General features: G+C 37.7%; 1 protein-coding gene across 3 annotated transcripts in view; it reads left to right on the plus strand.

Annotated features, from left to right (window-relative positions):
• Positions 1-23,272, plus strand: part of HPSE (heparanase) — a 33,549-nt gene extending 10,277 nt beyond the window's left edge. The window contains exons 2-12 of one of the 3 annotated variants that reach the window (XM_036853991.1): positions 807-952; positions 2,693-2,818; positions 7,223-7,396; positions 9,890-10,058; positions 10,375-10,422; positions 10,938-11,031; positions 11,476-11,582; positions 12,714-12,828; positions 15,797-15,915; positions 17,092-17,238; positions 21,681-23,272. In XM_036853991.1, the coding sequence (XP_036709886.1) occupies positions 807-952; positions 2,693-2,818; positions 7,223-7,396; positions 9,890-10,058; positions 10,375-10,422; positions 10,938-11,031; positions 11,476-11,582; positions 12,714-12,828; positions 15,797-15,915; positions 17,092-17,238; positions 21,681-21,840 (1,405 nt within the window). In that variant the 3' untranslated portion in view covers positions 21,841-23,272. The remainder of the gene's footprint in view (positions 1-806; positions 953-2,692; positions 2,819-7,222; positions 7,397-9,889; positions 10,059-10,374; positions 10,423-10,937; positions 11,032-11,475; positions 11,583-12,713; positions 12,829-15,796; positions 15,916-17,091; positions 17,239-21,680) is intronic. The other 2 variants (XM_036853992.1, XM_036853993.1) reach the window with 2 other exon arrangements.
• The last annotated feature ends 810 nt before the right edge of the window (positions 23,273-24,082 follow it).

Raw genomic sequence — 24,082 nt, forward strand, 5'->3', positions numbered from 1 at the left:
ACAGCATTGGTTCCATGTGTTTTAAGAGCTTTCCAGAGAGCACGGAAGCCAGGATCACATATGTGAGGCTTCAGAAATACATGGCAAGTGTCCCTGTTACCTGGGTCTTCTGTTTTTTTAGTTTTGTTCACTTAAATATTCATGACATCTTCATCTCTCTGAGAGAAGGAATTATAAATCACTCTAATTCCATTCTATAGCATTCTGTACCATTCTGAGTGCATAATAGGCACCTATCAAGAGCGTTTTGGGCTTGATGACATATGCATTTAGAATTGCTTGAATTGGAAGTGTCCTAGGTGGGGAGGAATTAGAATCTTACATCGTTCTAAGTCATTTGACTTAAATTTAAAAGGCAGGTTTTCCTTGGGGTGGAGGTGGGGCTTGGTTAGGGAGGGGAGGAGGACTCCCAATCATTTATGAACTTCTCTGGGAACATAAATTTTTGGAGACAATCTATTTTTCAAAGAAACAGAGTCATCTTTCCACTCTCTCACCTCTTTACCTCCATGAATCACAAAAGGTCATGAATTTTTTGAAAGTACTGAACATTATCCTGCTTGTCAAGTTGAAGTATAAGCTCTTGCCCGAGTCAGAGCTCCAAGTGTTCTCAGGTGCCTAGAAGAGCAGCCTTGCAATTAGGAAGATTCCGATTGAGCCGATGTCCCTGTTAGAGCAATATTTCTCCCTCCAGGGCCTGTACAGCTATTAAGAAATGGGTCCACCAAGAGAGAAGGGAGTAAATGTGTTTGACTGCATTGTCTTGGAAAAAAATAATTTCAATTTCTTGCTTGTCTTCATAACAGTTCTTCAAAGCTTCGCACTTTGGCCAGAGGTTTGTCTCCCGCATACCTGAGATTTGGTGGCACGAAGACGGACTTTCTCATTTTTGATCCCAAGAAGGAACCAACCTTTGAAGAGAGAAGTTACTGGCAATCTCAAGTCAACCAGGGTGAAACTTTAAAGATTAACCATATATCTGAGTTAACTTGAGTCAGTCGTGGGCATTCTCAGAGAAGAGCTATTGCTCATATCTAACAATTAATAAGAGATGAAGGGCTCCCAGCGGACCCGTGGAGGCACCTATACAAAAGGAGGAAGCAGTGGGCAGGTTTCCTCCTCCTGATGTTTTCATGAATGTGAGACATTGGGGCAGGGGGGATGGTGTGCTGGACACAACACTGGGGCAGGGGAGAGTTAATTGTGGTGTAAACAGCACAATGATTGTAGCTAAAAGGACAGAGCTGCCTAGAGGGGCCTGTGGGTAGAAATGTACCAAAACAGAGTATTTCCTGCTCAAGACACAGCACTGATCGAAACCCATTTATTCCAAAAAATGTGGATGAAAGGTGTAATAAGGGGACATGGAGATATGCTCTGCTTCTAAGGATGGATTTCAAGACTTGATTTGTTGGGCAGTGGTTCTCAAACTTTATTGACTAGACATAATCACCTGGGGTGAGTTTGAATATTTGGATTCTTGGGCTCCAACCTTAGGTTACAAGTTTAGCAAGATCCTCAGGTGATTCTGATATTGGAAGTCTGTGGGCTTCATCTGAGAAACACCCTGGGGCGCCATGAGGATTTGCCCTGTGTCTTTCATCAGTGCTATACAGACATCAAATGGAAGCTAAATCATTATCTTAAGTTATTAAAAAAAACACATACATCATTGAATTACAATAATGAATTATGATATATATAAATGAACAATATTTTATTATTTTATATATTACATATTTCCTTCTGTTTATTTTCTGCAGTTAGGAAGTGTTTAGAACCGTTAATCAGTAACTGCGCCAATTGATAGAAGAGTAATTAGAAAAAATGAAAAAAGCAGGAGAGTTTTCTTAGTATAACACGTTGGAATATGTTTAGACCTGGCCCTTTCTGACCAGTCATATGCGTTCCAAAGGTCTCATAAATTTAGATAGGAAACTGTCCTTTGCTCATCAATTTTCTTCATCCTGTGGGGAGGGGGGAATCACTGGGGTTATCCAAGTGCTTCAGAAACATCCTTTGTGAGCACAGGGGTGGATGAGGCACCCGCTGTCAGAGAGCCAGAATGTGCAGCTTCCCAGAAAGGAAGTCACTGGGGGGTCAGCCAGCCCTGGCAGCCGCCCCCGGCAGCCCTGCTGCCTTGTGATAAAGAAGCACAGTCTGCCTGATAGGATAGTGGTGGATTTTCCAAGTACACATGTTGTGGTCTCAGGAGCTTTGATGATACCAAATTTGAAGGAATAAAAGTCAACATTCCCTGTCCTACCATTTGGCAAGAGGAAATCACCACAAAGCAGATATAGTCCATGTAAAACAAATTTCTACGTATGTTGAAAGTGAACCTTAAGAGAACTGAACTATGTTTTTTTCTGGTGGGTTCTCTAGTAATTTCAGGTTTCTGAGGAGCCTTCTGAATTGTTAGATAACTTGAAGTTATGTCCAATGTATCTATGTCCAGTATATGTCCAGTGTTTCTTCAGAAACCTGCCCTTTGGCTGTTTTTTTGTGGTAATCGATTAGCCAGCAAATTTGACACGTATAGCTGAATATGTCCTTCTCTGATGTTACACTTAACAACCAGAGACTCAATTATCCTGCTTTAGTCACATAAATAGCTAACTAAATAAGTGCATGGGATTTCAACCGTATCATTGTGAAAATAGATTCTCTAAATTATTTACTCCATTTGCAGATATTTGCGAATCTGGATCCGTCCCTTCTGATGTGGAGAGGAGGTTGAAGTTGGAATGGCCCTTCCAGGAGCAATTGCTACTCAGAGAACAGTATCAGAAAAAGTTCAAGAACAGTACCTACTCAAGTAAGAAATGAAAGGTATCCTGCAAGTGTCCCAGCCCCCAAAATACTTGGATGGCTTGAACTTGGGCTTGAATCTAATAAGCCCTATAGCAGTTGTGTAAAGCTGCATAATCCTCAAATGTTAGCAAGAGTTAATGGGCAATCTTCAACCCCAAACTTCTGTTTTTTACTTTTCTTCGCCCGACTTTGCCTACTAGCCACGGAGTGAAATATAGAATCATTCATTCACAAGCTAATAATGACCTCTACTGCTCTGAAGAGCTAGGAAGTCAAGGGAGACATGGATATACTCCTTGTGTAAAAGTAAAATATAGAAGTGTGAAGAGTAAAATGTGAAACCATTCACACCTCATTGTCCATTCTGTTTCCCCTCCAAGAAGCAGCCACTGCCCTGCCAGTGATGTGTTGTGTATCACTGGCAGAGCAGCTTTCTCATTTTCTTTCCTCTGTGGGTTTGAAAACACAGGACTAGCTCAACTAACCAGGAATTTATTTCCATTCATGGAAACACTTTTCTGGTGTTTAAATGGGATGATGTCATGCAGGGCTTTAAAACAACTGAAACAAGCAATCCTTATCTAACTATGAAATATATTTTTATCCGAAAGTTGATGTTTTATACCCAACTAAGGGATGACGTTGCCCCAGATCTCAGCTAAGAAAGTAACCTGCTTAGATACGCTACAACGGTCTTCTTTTGACTTTTGAAAAATAAATGATCTTGAAGTTAGTTTGGGTTAGTCAACATTTCTAAGAGTACATTATTGACAGTAAATTATTTCTTTGTAAGATTTTACTATACACTACCTAGATTCCAGTGTGTACAATGGATTTTTTTATTTTCATATTTTTTATTTATAAGGTAAGGGAAAAAGTAACACATAAGAAATCAGAAAATAGGTTATATGCTAATAGAAAATGTGGTCCTCTAAATTATTTTTTGCATTTTAAAGCAGAGGGCCGGGGGGAGCTACGCTAATGGTTTAATAACATGATCTATGGTTGAACAGAATTTGGCAGGACAGGGCCTTCTCAGATCCCATTAAAGGGATGACAGAAGTCCAAGAGACCTACAGCAGGAAGGCCTTATTTGTAATTAATCATCTGATATAGGCCTGCTAGGAGAAGACCCTATGGTATTAGGTAATCTATAGCTTTATCCTTTTTTTCTTGGTCATCTTAAACATATGCCAATTTACCTTAAATTTTTCTTTAAAAATGTTTGCTACCTCACATGATCTTTTTGGAACCAAGATGGTAGGTTTTCAACATCTTTTTCCTGCCTTTGGGACTGGGGCCTTCATAGTTTCTGCACCAGAGGAAAGCCCTTCTTTTACTAACTACGTAGCTGGGTCAGTATAATTCCAGCCACCCTATTGGCAATGCTAAAATGTATAACAAATACAGATAGTTAATTTGTATTTGGAAATATTTGACTTCTGATTTGAAATTTTCTATTTTAATCTGCATGTATTAGAAACATATAGATAGAAATCTATGGGACTTCCCTGGCGGTCCAGTGGTTAAGACTTCACCTTCCAATGCAGCAGGTATGGGTTTGATCCCTGGTTGGGGAGCTAAGATCCCACATGCCTCATGGCCAAAAAACCAAAACGTAAAACAGAAGCAATACTGTAACAAATTCAATAAAGACTTTAAAAGTGGTCCACATCAAAAAAAATCTTAAAAAAAAGAAATCTACTGCGTTTGGTCTGGGCACCAGCTCATTATAGGGATAAGTATCTAAGAAGCCAGTAGGTGTCTCTACACATGGTTCTGCATCCGTGGCTAAGGTTGGTAATGCCTGAGTAACATCGTATGATGTGGCATCCTACGATGGAAGAGATAGCAAAAGTCTATTGTGTTAATTGCTTAATGGCCTGCACCTTTAAAACAGGTTTCCTAGAAGATATAGGTGAGTTTTCTAATTACAGGGCCCATTGGATGGTGTGTTTTACTTAAGTAGAAAATGGCAAAAACATTTGTCATGAGAATATAGATTCACACTGTATACCTGTCTGGGCAGGAAAAGGAAGCAATGTTATGGGTATAATTTTGAGTGTGACTACAAAAAGGAGGACTCCCTTATTAAAATAATAATATTTAATGAGCTAATTCTTTTTTCTCCTTCTTCTCCACCTTTCTTCCTCATCATCCCACTCCCACACTGGATGCTGGACACATTTATGTAAACAAAAATGGTATAATAGTCAGTGCCAATGTATAGTGTGTCATTTAGATTGTCTTCATTCCAGGGATCTTTCCACCCTTTCATACAGTAAGAGATAAGAGATTGGGTAATGACTGGGAATTGGATAATTATCTGTGAGTTTTCTTATTTTGAGGAAGGAATAGGCTGGGTGGGTTTTATTTTTAAGAGTGGATTTTAGCTCAGTAATACACAGCCCTTATTCTAGGAGATGTTACTCTTACAGAGGGCATATAATAGAATTTCAAGCTACTTAAATTCAAAGTGTTTTTGGAAAAATGAGGAAATAGAGGAAGAGTAAGGAATGAGCTGAATAAATACTCAAAAATGCAAACATTCTATGTTTCTTGAAAATGCCATAATCCTTGTAGAAGGTCTAGGCAATAATAGTGCTTTATATCTGTAAGAGTTTTTTATGGCTTACAAAGAGTTTTCACATGTGCTATTTCAACTTGGTTTTGTGAGGTAGATGGATGATGGTACTAGTTCCAGGATTGTAGATCCGTAGCCAGGACTCATGCAGGTAAAGGGGTCACTCCTGATCATTCAGTCTATAAGTGGGATAGTGGGGCTGGGAACTCAGATCAATGATTCCTGATTTAGGACACTTGCTACAACATGATTAGCAGTATATGTCTAAAAGATAACTGTGTCTAAGACAGTCCCAGGGCCTTTATTACAGGCTCTATTACTGTGGCACTGTCACCAAATAGCTATGTGATATTGGGCAAAGCACTTTATTTCTTTGGGTGTCAGTTTCCTCATAGAAAAATGAGGGTGGAGGTTTGGGGAGGACTCCCTAATCCCAAAGTCCTACGCTGTCCTCCACTGTGGCCCTAAGATCTCAGGAACAGGCTAGGACTCAGAGAGCTTTTCAGACCCCAATGTCTGTAACTCCTTAATGATAGGCAGAAGTTTTGTGGAAGTGGGTGACACAGCAAATATCAAAAACACCTAAAATAGCTTGCTAGTGTTGTTACCGCCCCTCAGCCGTTATGGGCAGTATTAAACCTAGGGTTTCACTGCTATGGTAATCCAAGTAGTTCAGGCTGAAGACTTAGAAACAAAGCCACTTTGAAGGAGAAAGGGTGTAAGTTTGCCAGATAGATAGAGATTTTTTTTTTTAAACTAGGGAAGTGAATTTCTGTTTGATAACTCTAAATATACATTAAGATCACCAGATCTATTCAGATAATAACTGATTTAAACACTCAAAAATACATTGCCGCCACTCTCAAAAAGAGATTATAGGCTAGTTAATGGTTAAAAAGCTGAGTTCAAAATTTCCAAAGCTTTAATAACTCCTTAGTGACTCAGTAATTTTTTTCACAGCACATCTAGCCCAAAAGAAATACCTGAGAGTTTCAATTAAGCTGTTAGGTCCGAACAACCTAATAGTAACAGTTCTCATGATGTCCAACAGATGCTGATGCCTTCCCTTGCAAATTTAAAAGATCCTGCAGTGCCCCTGTGAGTAGGGTTGCCTGGTTAAATTTTCATTTCAAATAAACAATAATTTCTTTGCTGTATTTCTCAAATAATGCATATGACATACACTAAAAATGATTCATTATTTATCTGAAGTTCAAATTTAGCTAGATGTCCTGTATTTTTATTTGCTAAACCGTACCAGTGAATTCACTCCCCGGAGTGCCTTGGCGTAGAGTTTGGAAACCACAGCCCTAGAGCCCTAGGCCAATTTTTTAATGTAAAATTCCATTTATTTTGAATTAATAAATTATATACATGAATTTTTCAAAAACTTTTAAAAAATGTAATCGAAGTTACCAAGTTATTTTGTGACTGAGTTTATGAGTGGAGATATTTAGATTATGAAGAGTGGGGTTTGTGTTGACTAATGGAAATCTGACCTGTGCGTGTTGAGCCCTGAGCCGTACAATGCAGTTTCCCCAGTTCACCTGAGGTCACTTGAACAAAACCCAAGTGCCAGACCAAAGCCTCTGGTACCTTCCACAGGACTTGATTCAACAGCTGAAGCAAATAAAGCAATATATATATATTTTAAATTTGCCAGTCCAATTTTGTTGACGCATTCATAATTATAAGCACTCATTGGGATTCCTTCCATTTAACAACAGAAATAGCAATTCATTATGAGGAGCAAATCTGGAGGCCTTCATCACTTCGGCACTCTGGTGCTGACCTAACCACGAAATGGCAACATTTTTCTTTTAGGAAGCTCAGTGGATATGCTGTATACTTTTGCCAGTTGCTCAGGACTGGACCTGATCTTTGGTCTAAATGCATTACTACGAACTGCAGATTTGCACTGGAACAGTTCCAATGCTCAGTTACTCCTGGACTACTGCTCTTCCAAGAGTTATAACATTTCTTGGGAACTAGGCAATGGTAAGTGCTCCCCTGCCCCCGCCCGGGGAACATTTCAATAATAAGGAGGTTCCCCTTTGCCATTATTTGTTCCTATTTATGACCTTCTTTTTAATAATAGCAAATATGTTTTTTGCCTTGGAATATTTGTGTAAGTGCTCAATGGTGTGAGTTTGGAATTACTTGTGGCAGAAAACTCCTTATGTATCCCAGAACCTATCGTTAATCCCAGTTTACATTACATTTGAGCACTTCCACAGCTCCCTGGTTCCCTTGAGATCTTCAGGGTCACTTAGACCTCTTATGCTTGGCAGGTTGGACTCAAGCAGTTTGCTTTTACCTTTCCATTCCTTCCTCTGTTCTCAACTTGTCAATCTCAGCAACCCCATGCCAACACTCATAATGGGTTCAAGCTAGAAGTTCCGGTACAGAGTCTTACCTGGGTCAAGCTCTTGATTGTCTCCTTTGTCACTCTTTTATTGTAAGGAACTTATAAATTGTAACTAAAGTGCTAGTGATTAGCCGCATTCATTCAAACATATTTACAATGCTTTGTTCACACATCAGCCGATGGAACTGAAGATAAAATGGGAAGTGAGATGTAGTAATATCATGAGCACATATTATATTCCAGGCACTGTTCTGAGCATTTAATAAGTATTAGCTTATTTTATCTTTATAATTGCCCCGAGGTGAACACAATTATGGCATTCATTTCATAGATGACAAAAGAGGCACAAAAAGGTTAGCTAAATAGCTGTGTGATGCCGGGCAATTATCAGTGAGAGGAATCTTACAGGAGTTAGGATTTAAACCCAGGCAGTCTGGCTCTAGTAGGAGGTCCCTGCTCTCTTGAGACTTCTGTTCTAGAGGTAGGGAGGCAGACCGACCAGAAAGCAAGCAAAGAAGTGATGCATGTCTATAGTGGTATGTATTATGATAAAGCCTAGCAGCAGATTTGGGGATTGGGTTGCTGAGGATAACTGGCAAGTTGAAGCACTGAAAACAGAATAAAAGGAAGGGTCGGGGCTTCCCTGGTGGCGCAGTGGTTGAGAGTCCACCTGCCAATGCAGGGGACACGGGTTCGAGCCCCGGTCTGGGAAGATCCCACATGCCGCGGAGCAACTAAGCCCGTGAGCCACAGCTGCTGAGCCTGCGCGTCTGGAGCCTGTGCTCCGCAACAAGAGAGGCCGCGATAGTGAAAGGCCCGCGCACCGCGATGAAGAGTGGCCCCCACTCACCACAACTAGAGAAAGCCCTCGCACAGAAACGAAGACCCAGCACAGCCAAAAATAAATAAATAAATAAATAAATAAATAAATAAATAAATAAAGTAGCTATTAATTAAAAAAAAAAAGATCCCACGTGCCGCAACTAAGACCCAATGTAGCCAAAAGATAATACATAAATAAATAAAATAAATTTAAAAAAAAAAAAAGGAAGGGTCAAGGCAACCATATCTCAGTTAGATGCTGAACAACTTTACTGCAGCAACTATGTGAATAATAGGTCGTCTGAACCCATCCTTACCCATCTCTGTACATCTCACCTTCCCTACTTTTCTGCCCTACCCATCCCCAGCTCCTTCTGCTCTTCAGAGTAAGATAAAAGAGTGTCATCATGTGCCCCTCTTCCTCGGGCCGCATTTTGCAAAGGGAAGGTCTGGTTTCCGGGGTGAAGGAGAAGAGTAAGGTAATTTGGGAAGTAGATTGGACACTTTCCATGCCTCCCTCCCCTCCCTTCAGCTTTGCTACTTCCAGACTCACATGCACATAAAATTTGCACTTATAATTCTCAGTAAGACTTTTTAAAAAAATAAATTTATTTATTTTATTTATTTACTTTTGGCTGTGTTAGGTCTTCGTTGCTCTGCGCAGGCTTTCTCTAGTTGCGGCGAGCAGGGGCTACTCTTCTTTGCGGTGCGCGGGCTTCTCATTGTGGTGGCTTCTTTTGTTGCGGAGCGCGGGCTCTAGGCGTGCAGGCTTCAGTAGTTGTGGCACGAAGGCTCTAGAGCTCAGGCTCAGTAGTTGTGGCGCACGGGCTTAGTTGCTCCGCGGCATGTAGGATCTTCCTGGACCAGGGCTCAAACCCGTGTCACTGCATTGGCAGGTGGATTCTTAACTACTGCGCCACTAGGGAAGCCCCTCAGGAAGACTTTTAATTACATTGTAGAAATAGGTTTTTAAATGTCTTCTCCCACACAATCTTTTTTTAAAAGTAAATTAGGTTATTAAATACTGAATACAGACTATTTCCTGAATATCCACTAGTTTAATATCCCAATTATTAATTTCCAACTGTTGTATTACCCCCAATACTTCAGTTATATAACTTATATTTTTATTTTCCTGGAATATCTTCTTTATAACTAGAGATTTTACTTTCCTTGACTTTGGATTCTAAGTTTTTGTAATATGAAAAATGCTTTGTTGCTTTTATATGCTGCTTTTATGTTTGCTTTTAAATAAAAAATTTTCTAGGTAAGCAATTATTTTGCGAATTGCTGTCTTTCAGAACCTAACAGTTTCTGGAAGAAGGCTGGTATTTTCATCGATGGGTTGCAGTTAGGAGAAGATTTTGTGGAGTTGCATAAACTTATACGAAAATCTGCTTTCAAAAATGCAAAACTCTATGGTCCTGATGTTGGCCAGCCTCGAGGAAAGACTGTTAAGATGCTGAAGAGGTAAGAGCTAGAGGAAGCAGAACCACTTTTCTTAAATATAATATTTTTCTTTGGTGGAGACTCTTCAATAAACCACCTGTTATTAAACAATTTGTTGCCTGACTAGAAGGTTTACCAAAAGAGGAAACATTGACTGGCTCAGAATACCAAAGATTTTGGGGCAAATGGCATCTGTGATAAAATTTGTATCAGAATTAGGAAGTTTGTGTTGCTTTATCCTAAAGTAGTAACCAGCTCATTTCTAGGGAAAACAACTCTTGTGCATTTATTGTTCATATAAGGATTAAGTGATAACATAATAGATTTTTTTTTCTAGTTTCCTGAAGGCTGGGGGAGAAGTGATTGATTCAGTTACATGGCATCAGTAAGTATGTCTCCTACTGTTAATACTGAGAAAGTAAAGCTAGCTTTACTTATTACCTAGTTTTCAAAAAATTGTTTTCATTTAATTACTAATTGACTTTATAGTTCCCGATAAGAAACTGTCTCAAGCAGCATTGTACTAGGATCTTAATATTAATAAAACAAAAATTTAAACTTGTTTTAAGTAACGTGGTAGTTTCTACAAGATCAAGGCACACTATCGTTTAAGTCATGGAATAGATGTAGCTAATAGTAGCTAAAACTAATATGCTTGCCAAAGAATGGGTAACCCACAAATACCTGCATTTGTGACTATGTTTTCTCAAGACAGAATAAGTGGTCCCCTTTCATCTTGTTCTCTCCTTAGTAGAACTTCTGCTTTTTTTTTTTTTTTTTTTTTTTTTTAAATAGCACAGGGGTGGGAAGAAGTAGGAAGGAGGGCAAGGGCGGCCAATTAACTTAAAAGCAGAAAGTAAAGTTTGTTACTTTTTCCTGAATATTTTGTGAATAATTTAGCTACTACTTGAATGGGCGAATTGCTACCAAAGAAGATTTTCTAAACCCTGATGTATTGGACACTTTTATTTCATCTGTGCAAGAAATTTTCCAGGTAATAGCCTTTTTTTTCTTTTTAATGTAAAACCAGAGTCCTTATTTTGTAGTCTAGCTAGTCCTAAATTCTACAGGTATATAAATTTATATGTTTTTCCAATTTTAGAGAGCAGGCACTAGATCTTACTCACCTTCAGTTCCCCTTAGTATTGGGTCTTACCCATGTATGTTGATTAGAAATTAAAAATACTTCCAATAGCCTTTCAGTAGAATGAACTCTCATAGTCCATAAGAAAAGAATGGGATTATTTACATTCCTTCCACACCTAGTATTCCAATAAAAGTTAATTGCCCAAGACCTAAATGACCATGAAAATATTTTGTAACTATATTGAACGGATGGATCTGGGAATGCAAGGTTTTGAATATTGAATAATCTTCAGCAACATATTTGGTCAGCTTGTTTGCAATTACCGTGGAGACTTTCCTGTTCCATACATAGGCTGTTGAGGAGACCAGACCCCACAAGAAGGTTTGGTTAGGAGAGACCAGCTCTGCGTATGGGGGTGGAGCGCCCTTGCTGTCCAACACCTTTGCTGCTGGCTTTATGTGAGTGAACTTGCACTTGTCTCAGGGACCAGATAGCATTCTCCTGTTCTTCTATTCAGTTGAAATAACTCGTCAGACAAAAATCTGGTCAAAGACAGTTTCTGTGGCTGAGCTCCAAAGTTTGTGCCAGATTTTGCAAGAAAATGATTTACTAAAGTTTGTTGGACATCTTTAACATGTGCCCAAATTAATCATTGTATGAATGAGCTGCTTTAGAAGTTTTGTTCCTTAATTATGGCCCATAAATATGTCAAGCATTCCTTTCTCTAAAGAAATACATTGTAAAAGAGTGCATCAAGAGCCTCGACTCTGAGAAGGATTCTGAGTACATATAGCTCTACTCATAGATTCCCAAGAAGTTTAGAGCCTGGAAGTATGAGGTCACACCCGAGGGGCTACCAATGAATTTAAAGATTTACTAAATCACCCTCTTATCCAAGCACCACAAACTTGATTGCTTTAAAACCAGCTGGTTTACTTACATTTCACAACTCGGTTAACACTCTTAGTCTATAGTTCTGCATGCTCATATTGAGCTTTATTCTCTTTCCTCTCCTACCCTCATTCTTATAAGCCCCGACTAGAGCACACATCCCTTATGCTTGTGGAGGCATGAGGAGTAGAGGAAAGAAAGGAGATGTGTGTTTTGCCACTGACTGAACATGGGGGGAGGAAGTGTCCATAAAAGCTTAGGGGCGATTCTACTTATTTCGCATTTTAGTACTGCTGACCACCAGCAATCCTTTCTTCAGACCTCACATGGAAATGCGGGTGGGGAGGCGGCGGGTGGAGGTGGGAAGGGCGGGTGTGGATCCCACACAGGACGGAGAATAATTGTCTATAAGGGTGGGCGTTTGTCTACTCCGCTTTGTAGATGTTGTTCTACCCTGATAGGGACTCTTATAGCATATTAATAGTCTTCTAGGATTTGTTATCATGCAGAAGTGTGAGAACACGTGAAGTGAAGGATAGTCTCTATTTCATCTGAATGACTTATTGATAATTAATACTACTTTTCTGGCTTCCTGTCAGTTCCTCCCACACGGAGGAATAAATCAGAATAGTGTATAGTTAAAACTGTGTTATTTTGTTTGCCAAACTTGAAGGAAGCTTGGCCTCACTCTGTTCCAGGTGGCTGGATAAATTGGGCCTGTCGGCCAGAATGGGCATAGAAGTGGTGATGAGGCAAGTGTTCTTCGGAGCTGGAAACTACCACTTAGTGGATGAAAATTTTGAACCTTTGCCTGTAAGTGACCATTATTTTCCTATTATCGTGAGTAGGTTAGAGTATACTAAGGGCTCCCTGTATTAACCTTTTATAAATAGTCAATTCTCTCAATAAATTCAGTGCTCTCAATAAGTAGCCAAACCATGGAAAGATGAATTAGAAGAAACCTTAGAGATCACTCATTCTAACTTTTTTGTGTCTCAAGAAATTGAGACCCAGAAATAACGTTTTTAATGTGGGTTATTTAGGGCATGGTGTGGGATTTTTAAAAAAAGGAGTAATTTGAAATTTTATGACTTCAATTTTATAAGATAAACTTGAATCAAATGTTTTGCCAAGTAAATCAAATTTAAAATTGCCTGTAGTATCCAAAGTTTCAAAATTTTTTGTCATGAAATCATAATTTATTTAACTTTAAGATAAGCTAGTACCATGTATTTGTTCAAAAATATCACCATACGATTGGCTATTTTGTTAATAATCTTCAAGATATTTATGAGTAAAATCTCATTTCCACCCTACCTCCAACTACATCTGGTACTAAATCAGGAAATATAGCCTTTCTATTTAAAAAGCCACCTGGAAGATATATATATCTAAAAATTGGCATAGCATAGATATAGCCTGAGAAGTATGACCTTGATTTTTAGAGTCTAAAATAGCATTTGAGAATATCTATTTTCTAAGAATAATTCCTAAGGGAATTGCTTGAACATTGTAGGAAAGCTAAGAAAGTCTGCAAAAAGCACATGCCAAAATATAAGCTAGGCTTTTATGGTTTGTAGATAGATTTCCCCCCAAAATTGCCTTTAGTCTATAGTGGTCCAAACTCATGGAGCACACTGTACATAACTTAAAAAAAAAATTTAGCAAAATGTCTTTGCACAAAATGGAATCTATCTTCCCCAAGTATATTATGAGTCATTTATAAAATGAGTTAAACCAAATGTGATCATTTCATTAGACAAATATCCAAAATCTACTACTGGCCCCTTCTTAAATGGACCTTGAACAAGGAAGAGAAATAAATAGTTTCTTCACAACTTGCTTCAAGTCCAATGCCTAGAAATTAGCCAGCTTATCCTGTCACTCTTTGTAAATAGTACCAGCTATTTATGTTGTTATCTAAAGCTTCTCAGCCAAACATAAACTTTTGGCTTAAGAATTCTTTGTATATGTGCTAAATATACTTCTTCCTCAAGGTTCACAAGTCAGCTCGAAAAACTTGCAAGAGTAAATGTTACCTTTGACATCTGCAGAATACCAGGGAATTCGCAAAACAGTCCTGGAAGGTGGCAAGGAAGGTATCTTGGATCCATTTTTCAAATGAGGAAGTTCAAATTGAGATGAGCTTGTGTGATTTGCTGGAGGTCACACAGCTGTCTCATTGTTACTCTAAAGAATCCTGTACAAATCCTGGCTCTGAGCCTGCTTGCTTTCTACCCCCAAGTCATGGAACCATGCTACGTCTCCTTTGAAAACATTTAATTGATTCTCTTCTTGTCTCCAGTGAAAATTTTGAAGTTAAGCGGAGAAACAAAAGCTGTTTGCCTGTTGAGTCTACCTTACCCAAGCTCAAGAAGGAAGGGTTGGGGTATATATATATTGAGTGGATTTTTTTAAAAAAAAACTTTTTATTATGAAAAATTTCAAAGTAGAGAGAAAAGTATACGAAGCCCTAATGTTGTTTAATCTATAATCGTACGCACTCTTTACCTCCCACCTACTGGATTACTTCTAAGCAAATCTCAGGTATACCACTTTATCCATAAGTATTTCAGTATGCATCTCCTTTGTAAAAACATAACAAAATATAATTATCATACTTTAAAATATGAACAATAATGTCTCAATATCATTAAATATTTAGTCAGTGTTTCACATTTTCCTTATTGTCACAAATGTTTTCTTTTTTGTTTCTTATTAGTCATCCAATTTTTTTTTTTTTTTAATTTATTTTGGCTGTGTTGGGTCTTCGTTTCCGTGCGAGGGCTTTCTCTAGTTGTGGCAAGCGGGGGCCACTCTTCATCGCCGTAGTCATCCATTTTATACACAGCAATGTATACATGTCAATCCCAATCTCCCAATTCATCACACCACCACCTCACCCTCCAGTCACAAATGTTTTTAATTGTTGGTTTATTCACATCAGAATCCAAACAAGGTCCATATATTGTATTTATTATATCTCTTAGGTCTGTTCATCTTTAAGTTCTCTCTCCCTCTCTTTTTTTTGTCCCTTGGAATTTATTAGAGAAACCAGGTAATGTTATATAGTGTTTCCCACATTCTGGATTTTGCTAAATTTATTTCTGTGGTATCATTTAGCATGTTCCTCTGTCCCCTGTATTTCCTGTAAACTGGTAGTTAGACCCAGAGGCTTGATTTTTGTGGGGTTTTTTGTTTTGCAAGAATTCTTCATAGGTGATATTGTGTGCTTCCATCAAGAGACACATCATGTCTGATTGTCTCTTTTTTTGACCTTGATAGCTAGTGATGGTCATTGCCTAATGCACTGCTTTATTGGGCAGGGGTTGGGGGTTTACAAGGTTTCAGAGGAAATTGTTTTAGTCTCTTACACAGAAGTTTTATTTTTAAAACTTGGCTTTGTGTGTGTGTGTGTATGTGAGTGTGTGTATGTGTCTATATCTAAAAGTTTTGCTTTGAGCTTTGAATTCTTGGATGATTGACAACAAAGAATATTTAAACTGTCTCTGAGCAATGAGTTGCATCCTTGAGATTTATCTCCTAGCACGCATAGCCCTCTGAATTGTGGAAGTGTAGTCCTCCAGTGATAAAAAGCAGCAAACAAGATATTGCCCTCAGATTCGTGGTGGTAATGCAGACCAAAAGATGAATCCTTTTAAAATAGCTCTAGGATAACAGTCACACTCTTTGTAGGATAACTATTTGCTTGACACTGTTTTTGTTAAAGAGTAAGTAAAGATCTGTTTTTGTCCCTCCCCTCCCCAATCACTACAACTAGGATTATTGGCTCTCTCTTCTGTTCAAGAAACTGGTGGGCACCAACGTGTTAATGGCAAGTGTGAAAGGTCCAGACAGAAACAAACTTCGAGTATACCTTCATTGCACAAACATCAACCAGTAAGTGTGTAAGACACCCTTTACCAATCAACGAGTTTTAATTAGTAAGCACACAACTTCCTACTCTAACACCCTGTTGTCTTCTATCTATACAGTGGGTCTAAGGTGTGTCATTGTTCTTTATTTCTTTTCATTCTCATAGTGATATGGTGCCAGAGTCTAGCTAAAAAAAAAAAAAAAAAATACGTTAAACATAGGCATTTGCAGTCCAGCAAAGATTTGTACAATGATTTAATTATCACAATCCATAATGAAAATATATCCTGAATTTAAATAAATAATGATACAAATGAAACACATAAAACTAATTTTGTATGAATGATTAATCAATTGAATGACTATGAATGAATAAAATATGAATATGAACTCATATGAATGAATAATTACATGAATATACTTATCCCTTTGCATCATATCTGATTAATAAAGAAGAAGAATTAAAATGAGACCAATAACAACAATAACACTCATGTTTTCAAAAGTTTCAACCCAGTTTCTGGAGTTGAGAGGCCATAGAGATTTTTGTAGTCCAGTACTCTGGCCTTAGGTAGGAAAAATGTTCCTAAATCTGAGATTTTTCTCTTTTTTAGTTTCAGTCTGTCTTTCCTAATAGAATAATATTAAAATGCTAATTCTAGCTACAAAAGCTACACACTGTTTGCAGTTTCAGTGAGTGGGAACTCTGTTTCTGGTGAGGGGGCCCCATTAGGAATAAGTGGGGGAATGGTTTAGGTGGAAAAATTCTGAAAAGTGTCAGTAGATTTAATTTTCTTATTTGTTTCAGTCTTTTCATAAGGTTAGGAAAAGCCTGGGTTTATATGCTTTATATTAGGAATTCACATGAACCCTGAAAATTTCCATTTTACCATTTAACTTTCCTATGTTTGAACATATATGGGCTGACTGGCTTCCTCACAACGCAGCCTAGCAAAGCAGCAAAGATCTCAAAGTGCTAAAGCCCAGAAAATGGCAGTGTGAAGAGCAATATTTTTATCATGTTTTCAAAATAGGACCACATCAGTAGTCTAATATTATCATAAATGGAAGGATACAAAGAGGGCCCATCATCACTATAGATACTAATACTTAGTATTATCCATGACTATATTTTTAATCAACTATTCAATTGCTTAAATTAGATAAATATTTTTATTGAGTTAATCTATTTTCTTTTAGCCCAAGGTATAAAGAAGGAGATTTAACTCTGTATGCCTTAAACCTCCATAATGTCACCAAGCGCTTGCAGTTACCACATCACTTATTTGACAAGCAAGTGGACAAATACCTCATAAAACCTTCAGGACCCAATGGCTTATTTTCCAAGTGAGTAATTTTCTTGGTTCATTTCAAACTTTCACCAAAAGTGAATTTTATTGGTGTTTGTCAGAATACCATGTGTTGATAGGGAGCAAAAAAAAAAAAAGTCAACTATTTCAAGTTCTAACAATTCTTAATATTCAGGAAGTTATATATGAATACATACTAATACAAGTGTGATTCATTCAGAGAGTCCAAAGCGGAAGGATGGGACCACAAACTAGCAGTTATCTTAGGGAAATGTTTTCATTTCAGAGCAACTTGATGTATCAAGATCCACTCAATGCATTTAGATTATTTGCTCCAAAAAGACATAATTCTTGGTAACACTGTCACTAAAACAAAAATACCTATATGTAATTGCTATATAAAGGCATAGGAGTTGGTGTAAAATATTATATGGCACGAGCTGGGTGTGAGTCTCTTATGGTATCAGAATAGTTTTTTTATTGGTTAGAGTAAGAAAAAAGTGGTCAGAAATGTGCCTTTTAGGTGAATTATTTAAAGTTGGTTCTAATACATTTTAGTTATAAAAGCCTGTCATTGAATATGTCTTACAAAAGCCTGTAATCCAACAGAATACCCAAGAATGAGTGTAAGCCTTGAAGAGTTAGGCACACAAACGTTGTAAGATTTCTGTCTAATATGTATTGGAAGGAGACTTCCCAAGTGGTCCAGTGGTTAAGACTCTGTGCTCCCAAATCAGGGGGTACGGGTTCAATCCCTAGTCAGGGAACTAAAAATCCCACAAGCTGTGCGGTGCAGCCAAAAAAATTAATTAATTAAAATAAAAATTCATTGTGTGTTGGAAGGGGCTCTTTCCATCATGACTATTCTCACATTAAAGCATAAAAAATTGAGATTACAAAATTCTTACTACCTCCTCCCATCTTTGCAAATGCTCTATGAGTGATGTTTTCAGTGACAGCATCAGAACCTGAAAAAGTACCATAAACATGCTTTCTCCAAAGTCCTAACCCCCATAGACAAGCATTATTAACACTGGGCACCATTACTTTATTTTTTCCCTATCCTTTATTTTACTATAACTGTAATCATACAACCTCTAATAGGAAAAAGTGAAGGGGAACCCACAAGTTTCCCAAAGTATCTTTCCATATATAGCCTTTGTAGACTTCTAAATGGGCTGCATGTTTTATAAAATGCCATGGTTTACTTATTTTCCTACTGTTTAAACCTTTTTTTCCCCCCCTATTGTAAATAATGCATATTTGGATAACAGACACTTTTCTCTATTTGGGTTTTGACCCTTTTTGAAGTGGCTATTTTTAGCATATTTCTGTCTGAGGCTGATAAGAGAAAAGCTTGTCTGAAGTAGTTGAATAATAGTTGTAGAATTAGAAGTGTCTTAAGAGATCATTTTAGATGGGTATCTAAGGCCATTCAGCTCTGTTTGATTCCTCCTCTGTTGGATCTCACAGCCTCTGCTGGCGACTGCTCTCTGTGGCAAGGATAAAGTGAACCTCTAAGCCTTTCACCTGCTGCTCTTAGTTCTATTCTCTAGAACAGAGGGTGGAAACTATACCTCATGCCTGTGGACAAGTGGGTTTAAAGGATTTTTTTTTTTCTCTTTTTCTGGGGAGGTTGGCATACGTTCTGTGTTAATTTTTATTTTTAATTAGTTGTCAATGTTGTAAAAATTAACAACTACTAAAGTATCTGGATTTCTAGCTTTTCTTTGAAAATGGGTGCTCTGGCAGCTCTGGGATGTTTTCCCAATTCGATGGAGTTGAACCGGGGTTGTTTCCTTTAGACAGGTCATTCAGCTTTCTGTTCTCCTTAGTCCCTACGTGACCCTGCTGTCTCAGGCCTGTCCTACTGCACTGGCACACGTAACTTCCTTGGCCCTTGAGGACATTTGAGTTTGCTACTGTTAATCTGGAACAATGCTGAATGCCTCCTTTTCTCCAGAATAACTCTCAAATATTTGAAGGACAATTGGACTGTCTTCTCTCCAGGCTAAATATGCCCAATTTCTTCAGTGATTCTTCTCTTTGCTATATTTATCAGACCCTGTTGCATTCTGATCACACGTTTCATGCTTTATACTTGGAAAATTGGTGAAATTGTGCATAATGTTTTATTACCCTAAGTTCTCTTCGATGAGTATATATTACTTATATTTTTCTCTCTTTAAAATGTTGCAAAAGCATCGCAGATAAGTTTGATGAGTGCACAGTCTGCACACTTGCTCACGCTAATGACCTCAGAGGGTTAAATAATAATCACCTTTAAAAAATTATTTTTTACTTGAATAACTTGTATAGTGCCAATAGAAGGTCCTGCATAGTAAGTTTTTAATAAATATTTGAAGTGAATATATGTTAACATAAAAAGAGTATTTTATAGTTATCTCACATAAATTTTGCCCAGCATCAACAATTTTGCCAAATCTGTTGCTTGCTAATTCCTTCTAGCTCAATTTATCTGAAACGTGACAAGGATGTCTTCTATTTCTTGTCATCGTGTTACTGACTTAAAAATATAAAACAAGGTACTACCCTCAAAAAAAACCCTACCCTCATTTGCCAGCCTGATGAGGAAATATTCTGCATGCTTTAAGCTTACACTCAGTATATTGATAGCATCCTTTAGCTATATTTATAGGTGATTAAACAGTATAGCCAGATGGTTTATCTTGCCCATGTTTCATCATCTTAACCCAGAGCAGTATTAATTTACAATGATCAGACTTACCTTTAAACTCTGTGGCCTCCCCTAAAGCATTTCTGAAACTTTTTTGTGTACCCTTGTAATGGTCTTCAATTTCATACAGGAGAGGTCTTACTACCACCATTTAGAGATGTTTTCAAGGCCTGTTTTTGTCTGTGGTTTCCTAATGATGGTCATGGCGTTTCCTCCCACACCCCATCCAGGAACTGCTGTGATATAGGTGCTAAGACAAAGCTTGGGTGCATGTGGGCTGAGTGTAACAGCTATGCAGGCTTATTAGCCTCCAGCAGTCATGGTTATCTTATTACATCTTTAGGCAGAGAGCCCAGAGCTGGGCATTTAACCAAGGTTAAATGGAAATCAGTTTTTCTGCTGACTGATACTTAGGATAGAGTGTGAGAGATCTTTAAAAATGAAAACTTTATAATAATGTTAAATTGGAAACAATCAAATGTCTAACATTAGACAATTAAGTAAATAAACTAATATGCTCATACAACTGAATCTTGTGCAGCCATTAAAATGATGTAGTGGATGAATGTTTAATGGTGTGAACAAATGTTAGGATGTGTTACAGGAAAAAGAATCAAGTTTTAAGAGACTATATACTGTATGCTCATTTTTGTCTCAATGAAAACATCTATGTACATACATACATAGAAAAGAGATGAAGAAATATACATCAAAATCTTAAAAATGGTTATGATGAGTTAACAGGTTGCTTTTGTTGTATTTATTTATCTGAATAATAATGATGATGATAGATAATACTTTTACAGTGCTTACTATATACAAGGTACTGTTACATGTATTATATACATGACATAGATAAACTCTGACAGTAATCTAAATTTTCAACAATAAAAAACTTTTTTTCATATATAAAAATTTCATAATATAAAAAGCAATTAAGAAAAAGATAATAGAGATAAAAGCATCATTTGGAATTATGGAAGTAACTATCAGCAGAACTAAAAGCAGACTAAAGCTTTTCTTCATAAGCTCTTGTTTATATGAGATTTATTGCTGTGAGCATGTATTAATTTGATTTAAATAATAATAAATATGCATAAGAAATAACACTTGTCCTTAACTTTTTTTCCATTTTTTGACTCAGTTTTGATTTTAAATTCCGACAGTGAGATGCAAAGAAAACATATTTTTTTTGGAATCTGTGGTTTAGCTAAACAAAATCATTTTTGCTTCACCACAGCAATATACATTCTACCAAAATAGCTTAACAATTTAAGAAAATGAATGCATACCTCCTGGGAAAAGGGGAGTAAGAGGGTTTATGGACATAGTTACAAGTGGGAAATTGACTGTCATTTTGTATGTTAAATTCATGAAATTCACATTCCATTCTATATATTTGCTTTATATAAAAATGTTTTCAATTTCTTACCATCCAAAAAAATGCTGCAGATCCAGAAGTATGTCATCTTCGTTCTTTTTATAACTCCATCATCTTGCCTGGTATGGATTACATGTGTTCCATTTTCTGTAAAGGGCCAGATAGTAAATATTTGGGGCTTTGCAGGCCATATGGTTTCTGTCACAACTGCTCAACTCTACCAGTGCAGCTTCAAGACCATCTAGGTCAAATACCTAACTGACATAGTGTTCAAATACAAATTATATAATATAAACTGCCACAGAAAAATTTTTTGGTCTTAAAAAGATCTCACGACTTTTATAGAGTAGGTGGAAGACACACAACTTGGCTAACTTGGACGTATCTTTCCCCTTTGCAGATCTGTCCAGCTCAATGGTCAAACTCTGAAGATGGTGGATGACCAAACCTTGCCAGCTTTGACAGAAAAACCTCTCCGTCCAGGAAGTTCACTGGGCCTGCCAGCTCTCTCATATGGATTTTTTGTGATAAGAAATGCCAAAGTTGCTGCTTGCATCTGAAAATGAAAGACATATACTAGCCCAGAGACTGAATTTTTCAAGTGCATTGATAAGAGGAAAGCAAAACTCAGGCTGTAGGAAGGCGAGCAGATGCATTACAGATCAACTGGTGACTGCTTTAGGGCCACTGGGACACTCTCAGTGCTAGATTAGCACAGTATTTTGTTCTAAGTAGACCACTGTTAATAGTAATACCTAGTTCCAAACACTATGTTTGTATTCTGCATGTACTATTTTTATTTAAAATTATTAAAAATGTATATAAATACTCCCAATACAGCCAGGGGGCAAGTAAGTGAAGGATATATTATTAGTTTTAAGAAAGTGTTTAGTTGTTTTTATTTAAAAAAAAAAAACCAGTTATTAGAAGATTGTCAGATTCTTTCCTCCATATGCTTTCCTCCCATAGGGCTGCTGTCAGAAAAAGTTTACTACCACAGCCTTCAAATCATCTATAAAAGAGAGACAATCTCTTTGCAGCTTAACAGAGAGCTAAATTCAGCTGCAGCTTCACTTCCCTCTGTTCTGTTTGTCTCTGTCAGCAATACTGTGTGAGAGGACAGATGGTTAGATGTGATAGCACAAAAAACAAACAAACAAACAAAAAAACGATTAATGGCAATTTGGAGGGAAGGGATTATGTAAACTTCAAATGAAATAAAAAATGACTGTAAGTGAAATTGATTTACCAAGAGGAGAAAATTTAATTCAATACATTGTAACCATCTGTTAATGTTTACCTTTAATCTACCTTAAATTCTTGTTTTAGTTGGCTGCAAGTAACAGAAAACCCTGATTCCAATGGCTTAAACCACCACACATTTATAATCCCACATAACAAGAAGTTCAAGTAGGGTGGGCTCCACTGCTCAGTATGTCATCAAGGAATCGGTTTCATTCCGTCTCTCTGCTCTGTCACCTTTAGTATTGGCTTCATTCTCAAGCTGGTTTCACGATGGCTGTAGCTATCCCATGGGCCCATTCAGACCTGGCAGCAGCCAGAGAAAGAAGATGAGCAATTTTTTCTGTCTCCTTCATAGACTTTTGAAGGACCATTTCTCAGAGGTTCTCTCAGCAAAACTCTCCTCATGTCTCCTCGTGTCACGGTCGCATGGCCATTCTCCCCAATCACGGCCACCATCAATGAGATTCCTCCAATTGTCTCCTAATAATCTTTTGGAATGGAGAGGGTGTTGGGAAGTCTATAACACTGACCACTACTGTTCTGTGCTTTTATCAGTAACAGAATGTATTATTTTCTCCTGTGTCTTAATTCTTAGAAATATAATTCTCCTTATATTTATGCCTGCTATGAATATTGTCTCAATTAAGTACATTTATAAGGAACTAAAGCTGAAATTTGAAGTTTGGATGCTTTAATACCCTTAAATTTTATATGTAAGTGATTTTTATATTTTCACATTTGAAATAAAGTAACTTTTATAACCTCAATATTGCATGATTATTCTTTCTTTTTTTTTAATTTATTTACTTATTTTCGGCTGTGTTGGGTCTTCGTTGCTGCGCGTTGGCTTTCTCTAGTTGTGGCTAGCAGGGGCCACTCTTCGATGCAGCACGCGGGCCTCTCACTGCGGCGGCTTCTCTTGTTGTGGAGCACGGGCTCTAGGTGCGCAGGCTTCAGTAGTTGTGGCACATGGGCTCAGTAGTTGTGGCTCGTGGGCTCTAGAGCGCAGGCTCAGTTGTAGCGCTCGGGCTTAGTTGCTCTGCGGCATGTGGGATCTTCCCGGACCAGGGATCGAGCCCGTGTCCCCTGCATTGGTAGGCGGATTCTTAACCACTGCACCACCAGGGAAGTCCTTGATTATTCTTTCAATAAAGCTTAAGCCTACAGATCCCTTGTTTCCTTCACCACTTTGTTTACACTTCCTACCTTTATTTGTCCTTTCAGCCTCCCCCATACCGACTTGACCTTGAAGAAAAGAGATCATCAGGCACAAACATGATTTCCTCCCTCATCATGTAGATTCAATCATGATCAGGGTTCGGTCCTGTCTATTTTTCTTTTCCCTAACCCCTCTGTCACTTAATAAATTCAAGGCCCATTTTTTCACTTGTATTATTGTAATAATTTCCTAATTGTTCTTCCTGACTTTGCTTAAAATTCTTAAATTTTGCTTAAATTTGCTTAAAGTTTGCTTAAAAATTAAAATGGCTCTCCATTTCCTATAGCATATAAGGTCCTCCATAACCTGGCACCTGCTGTTTTCTTCAGCCTCAATTC

The sequence above is a fragment of the Balaenoptera musculus genome, chromosome 5, assembly GCF_009873245.2.
Source record: "Balaenoptera musculus isolate JJ_BM4_2016_0621 chromosome 5, mBalMus1.pri.v3, whole genome shotgun sequence".
Lineage (NCBI taxonomy): Eukaryota > Metazoa > Chordata > Mammalia > Artiodactyla > Balaenopteridae > Balaenoptera > Balaenoptera musculus.